We start from the raw sequence: 6,000 nt of genomic DNA on the forward strand, positions 1-6,000 counted from the left end.
CTCTGAGATTGTACCTTTATTGGAATAGTTAATAGCATCTGCCCCCTTACAGCATGTCTTTTCAAGGGCTATCCCAAGCAAACCTTGTTTATTTAACAGTCCCGCATGAGGAATAGCCGAACTATGTGGAAGGCGGTGCTGTGCAGGGCTGTGGTGTTCCAGGTCCTCTGCTTGGGACTTTTGCTCTGGTCAGCTCTGCTGTGTTCTAGCATCTAGTGCCTTCACTTTGCTAAGAATTCATTTGAATATTCCCATTTAGGGTTTGTTGCATTGGTTCTTCTTGAATGTCTAGCTAGGGAAATTTTATGTTAGTATTTTAGGAGTCCTGTCTCATCCAAGCTTCAGTGATCAGTTGTGGTAAATAGCATTTCATCTCAATCATCTCTACCTGACAGGTCATCCATCCCCTTGCCCGGTATTGCCATGCTGGATGGGCCACTTGCCTTATAATAGCTTGGGCACCACCTCACTTACCAGATCTGTTATGTGGCTGCAGAGGAGGGGTTGCTGTATATAGAAACATTGGCTAGCATTCCTTCCCCCTACCTTGGGTCTGTGAATGGTCCTGCATTGTGAAAAAGTGTTTGGCACTATTTAGAAGCTACACACAAAGTGATGAGAGAGCCTGTGTCAGCTAGAGATTGGTGCAGACATAACGTTACGACACAGTCAATGTATCACTTGTCTGAGGGTTTTTTTCCACAGTGACTTCATCCCTTTGGGAATTTGTATGAGCCACAGTTAACCTTTTATTGCCCTGTATGTGTTGTTGGTGCCAATCACAGCTGCAGGGGAGCAGGCCCAGTTGGAATAATTAGATTGAGGAGTGGATGTCATACTTCTAATTTCATTCTTTTTTTCAAGGGATTACCACTGTCCCTTTAATAAACCAAGATTAGCCCTCTGCAGCAGATGTGTTTGAAAGCTGTCTGTGTAATAATGACAGCTCAAAAGAAGTGTTGTAGCACTCTTATAACTTGTTGGATGATTGCAAGGACTGTGTGCATATCTACTGCAAGTGCATTTGATGTCTCCTTTTGAAGGCTATGCGTACAGCATTGAAACAATATGGGATAATGGACAGTTGCCATAATGAAATGGTTAAGAAAGTACTCACACAGCCGCTAGCTAATGCTGTATCTTGTGTTGGATGTTGTAGGAAACCTCGCATCAATTCCCAGCTGGTGGCACAGCAGGTGGCACAACAGTATGCCACTCCACCTCCCCCTAAGAAGGAGAAGAAGGAGAAGGTGGAAAAGCCCGACAAAGAGAAACCTGAGAAAGATAAGGACATCAGCCCCAGTGTCACCAAGAAAAATACCAACAAGAAAACAAAGTAAGTTTCTGGACACTAAATACAACATATTAATTTGCACTTGGATCAGAGATTTTAAATGATGACTTATTTTTATTTTTGTGGATCTTTGCTTTACCCCTTAGACCAAAGTCTGATATTCTGAAAGATCCTCCTAGTGAAGCTAACAGTATACAGTCTGCTAATGCTACAACAAAGACCAGCGAAACAAATCACACCTCAAGGTACTGTGAAACTGTTGTTGATTTAATCATAATCAAAAGCCCAGGGTTACTGCATAATTTTAGGCTGAGGGAGGTGTAATGAGGAGCTAGAGAAGTAAGGCTACTGATGTTCTTGTAGATCATCTTGGCCAGACCAGGAGGAAGTAGTTTGTTACCTGTGATGAAATATTCTGCTAGCTGGTGGTCGTTTATTTCTCTTACTGTAAAAGTGGTCAGCACACCTACAGCTAATGGCAACAGTGCTTCTGTGGCAGCAGTTTAGGTCCATGGGCACAAGCTTGTGGGGAGGCTTGTATTGATGCTGTCACTTCCTAAGTGGCTCCCTTGGCATGTTTCAGGCCCCGGCTGAAGAACGTGGACAGGAGCACCGCACAGCAGTTGGCCGTAACTGTGGGCAATGTCACCGTCATTATCACAGACTTTAAGGAAAAGACTCGATCCTCCTCTACGTCCTCCTCCACAGTGACCTCCAGTGCAGGGTCAGAACAGCAGAACCAGAGCAGCTCGGGGTCAGAGAGCACAGACAAAGGCTCCTCCCGTTCCTCCACGCCAAAGGGCGACATGTCAGCAGTAAATGATGAATCTTTCTGAAATTGCACATGGAATTGTGAAACTATGAATCAGGGTATGAGATTCAAACCCTCCACCTGCCCTTGCTGCTTGCGCCCTCGAGAGTCTTCTGTGGACGGCCTTGTAGTGATGCCACCAGGAGAGGTTCTGCTTGCCATGGGCATCTGGCTACCAAGGAATTTCGTACCCTGACAGTTACTCTTGACACTTTTATGTATTCCATTGTTTTATATGATTTTCCTAACAATCATTTATAATTGGATGTGCTCCTGAATCTACTTTTTATATAAAAAAATCTGCTGTGCACAATTTTCCATGTACATTACAACTGGTTTTCTGTTTCTGTTTTGTTGAAGAGGGTTGGGAGGGGGGAGGGAACTTTTATTTATTGTGTTCACAGACTCCATCCTGTCAGCATATCCTCTTAAATTTAGTTCTTTCTTCCAGCTATACTCTGTACTATCAGTTTTGATATAACTATATATATAAATATAAAATTATATATAAAGGGTTATTTGAAACCAATCCATGGCAACGCTGGTGCTTGATACACTGTGAAGTGAATACAACATTGAACAGTTGACACAGATCTGGGACAGTCCCTTCTATGAAAGTGCTGAAATATATTAAAATCAGTCTTACATGAAGTATGTTCCAACTTACATGGGAACTTGACTCTCTCATCTGTCTTTAAGAGTACTGGATGATATAAAAAATATATTTTTTAAACAATGTGATCTCAAATTTAAAGACTGCTCCAGATAGCCTGCATTTGCGATGGGATAATTGACAAATCACAAGTGGTTCAGTTGGAGGGCTTTGACCATTTGGAAGTAACAAAACTAGCTCCAGAATGCCAAGTATTCGTGTAAATTACGGTTACATGTTAACATTGCTGTTCTTATTAAGCACTCATGAAAATACGGTGTTCTGTATCTTGAATTCCGGCCTTTTTCAGACCTCTGCTCATGCCTGAGGCACATCTAGCAGCTGTCTCTTAGTTCTAGGGTTGCAGTAGTGCATTTTTAATCCACACCATCTAGGGAAGCAGTCCCGTGTCTACTTCCCCTGTGACATTGCAGTGGTGGATTTTGTGATCATGGTCTGTTTGCCACCCCACCCCCACCCTCCAAACCCTCACCCTACCAATGCAGTTGTTAGTTTGTTTTCTTCTTAAAACCTTCTATGGTTCATTTTACTCAACAATGGTTGTCAACCACACATCTAGACCTGACAGAGATCTTCCAGTCTCTGGGGTCATTTCTTCGCTCCTTGTGTGGAAAAGGACTGCAGGGGTGCATGGGCAAGATGCAGGGAAAGCTCACGTCCCAGAAAAGTGAACCAGGTGGTCTTTGTCTTCTCAACAGGGATAGCTTGACTGAACCTGGAAGTATCTTTTCACTTTTTACCATTTTGGGGGGGTGGTGGGGATAATCAAAGACCACTAATAACAATTTATCACCCCATCTCACCCCAAATTCGGGTGGTTCTGCTTTGCTCTTAGATTCAGGGTATCTCTCCTATCTGACTTTACCTTCATATCCACTGAGTTTGTAGTACTTAAGTCACTTTAAGCATGAGAACGTGGTGTTAACCTTCCTTTATTTGATCACACTCTTAAGGACTCGTGGAAGAGTGTGTAAGGAAACACCACATTTTGGTGTTAACCGGGTTTACTTAATAATAGAACTAATTTCTATCTGTGGAGGCAACAAGTTAAGAACATATTAACAGCTTGAATTGAGTAGCCAACAGGAACGGTTCCATTCACATTTACATTAAAACCAGTCATTTGATGCGCCGTAGTCTACGTTCTGTCCGCAAAGGCAGTGCTATTTGTCGCTGGGCCCCTGTTCGCAGAAGCATGGACAATGCTCCCCTCTTTTTAAAACAGTGCTTGTGTCTGGGATACAAGCTGTACTTACCTTTTTAAATACCTTTTTAAAGTATTTATTAATGAACCAAAGGAAATGAGGTGCTTTCTGTAAGCATCAGAATATATAATACATAGTGATTTGACTATGAATTTTAAATCCACATTTTAATATTAGTGGGGTATTGCAAAGACATTCCTTCTAAAGTTTTAATATTCCTTTTATTAAGGGTCTCAGGGAGGGTTAATTAGTCAGCCATATTTATTTTCCAGAGGTGTAAGGAATTGCTAAGTTTTTTAATTAACTTTTTAAAAAATTTAAATGCCACCAAATTCATGTGGATTGCACTGCTCTTTGAACCAATAAGTGTTGGTATGCACTTTGTTCAGAAACACTGTGTACTTTTTCAAAACGAGTTTCATGTAAAGTGATTGGACCCCCTAGATTAGTGGGAAAGGCTGATTTACCAGCTCCTCATAGGCTACTAATTCATTCATCGCTGGTGTCTTGGTTTTTCAGTTTTGCCTCCGTGATAAATTAATGAGGAGAAGTGAAGGGAGGGAAGGCTTCAGAACGAGTGGAGTGAACTTGCCTTGAGGTAGAAACTGCAGCTGACAGCTGCGGAGTCTAAGCAATCAGATGTTCCTGGCTGCCCTGTCGCTGCTGTCACAGGCTCTGTTGGGGTGGAGAGGTGTGGTAGGTGCTAAACGATGACATCCTCAGGCATGCATTCTGGAAATGGAATTCCTATTAGCTTCCTGCATTTACAGTTTGCCCTACTATAGTACTCAGTAGGTAAAAACACTAGTGTAGCTTACAAAGAGACTTTAAGAAGACCAGAAATACTTGGTATTCAGTGGCACAGAAAGCATATTAAAACAAAAAGCACAGTGTTAAGGCTTGCAAGTTTCCCGTATGTTTAGTACATGATCCTTCACACTCGTGTGCACATGCACAGAGCTGACCTGACTTGCTCTGCCCGAGTCATGCAGTTGGGAGAAGATAAAAAGACATCTTGATACCCACAAAAATATTTTAATCAAAACCTTTCAGTTTGGATCTGGATACTTCAAAATATTGGCAGAAGCTTCTGTGAGTTTAGCTCCACTAAGATGTCTCGCCTGCCTTATCAAGACCATTCTCAGTCTACATTTGTAAGCTACCGTATCTTTAAATTATTGAGAATTTATTAATTGCTGAATATATAATAACCTTTGCTTGTATGTTACCGAAAATGGTTTAAGAGCCAACATTTAGAGTGTGACAATGGAGCTGAACAGTTTCTAACGCGCAAGCAGTTCTGTTCTTGTGTATGACTTGTAACCTTAATTTACTGTGTAAAGATGGTTACATTATTTCCTTAGCTTTGTTTGTTGGAGACAGATAGCGAATGCTTGTTAAGTATGTCAGAACATAATCTTCCCTTGTGAACTTTTGTTAACGTCTTATACGAGCTCTATTTTCCATTTGCCCAGAAAGATGGCTTGTATAATGCTTTGGAAGTTTCTGCTCCGTCCGTCTTAGAGCTGACAGTCTGTTAGGTTTGTTTTCTCTTCATGCTAAAGTGTCGGTGGTTTTGTGAACTGGTCAGAAATTCACAGGTCTTAAATGTTTGGGGGAAATTTATATTGGACACTGCTCTTTGTCTAGCAAATAAAAGATGTTAATATATTCCTGTTATTGGCATGTGCACGACTATGTTATTAGAAGCCACTTTATCATTTTCCTGCTTTAAATAGAAATGTCTATTTATGAATTCTGCTTGTAGTTTTTTCACAAATAAAATAGTAAAATTTACATTGGAGATGATTATTTTTGTTCTATAGACTTCAGCCCTTAGAAAAGCCTAGTTTCATTTTTTTTTTCTCTCCCACTTGTGGGATGTTTCCAGTGGGGATAGAAAACATAGTTACTTCTGTTCTTGAATTAGCACAAGCTGAAGTTATTTTGAGTGTTGTCATGTATAGATCACAAACGTAGTACAAGAAAGAATTGCTGAGCCAAAGAACCATCATAA

General features: G+C 41.0%; 1 protein-coding gene across 1 annotated transcript in view; it reads left to right on the top strand.

The window, feature by feature from the left end:
• Rybp (RING1 and YY1 binding protein) overlaps positions 1-5,780 on the top strand; it is a 48,390-nt gene extending 42,610 nt beyond the window's left edge. Inside the window, exons 3-5 of the mRNA XM_027428973.2 lie at positions 1,160-1,336; positions 1,441-1,539; positions 1,878-5,780. Coding sequence (XP_027284774.1) covers positions 1,160-1,336; positions 1,441-1,539; positions 1,878-2,130 — 529 coding nt within the window. The 3' untranslated portion in view covers positions 2,131-5,780. The remainder of the gene's footprint in view (positions 1-1,159; positions 1,337-1,440; positions 1,540-1,877) is intronic.
• The last annotated feature ends 220 nt before the right edge of the window (positions 5,781-6,000 follow it).

The sequence above is a fragment of the Cricetulus griseus genome, chromosome 8, assembly GCF_003668045.3.
Source record: "Cricetulus griseus strain 17A/GY chromosome 8, alternate assembly CriGri-PICRH-1.0, whole genome shotgun sequence".
NCBI classification, from domain to species: domain Eukaryota; kingdom Metazoa; phylum Chordata; class Mammalia; order Rodentia; family Cricetidae; genus Cricetulus; species Cricetulus griseus.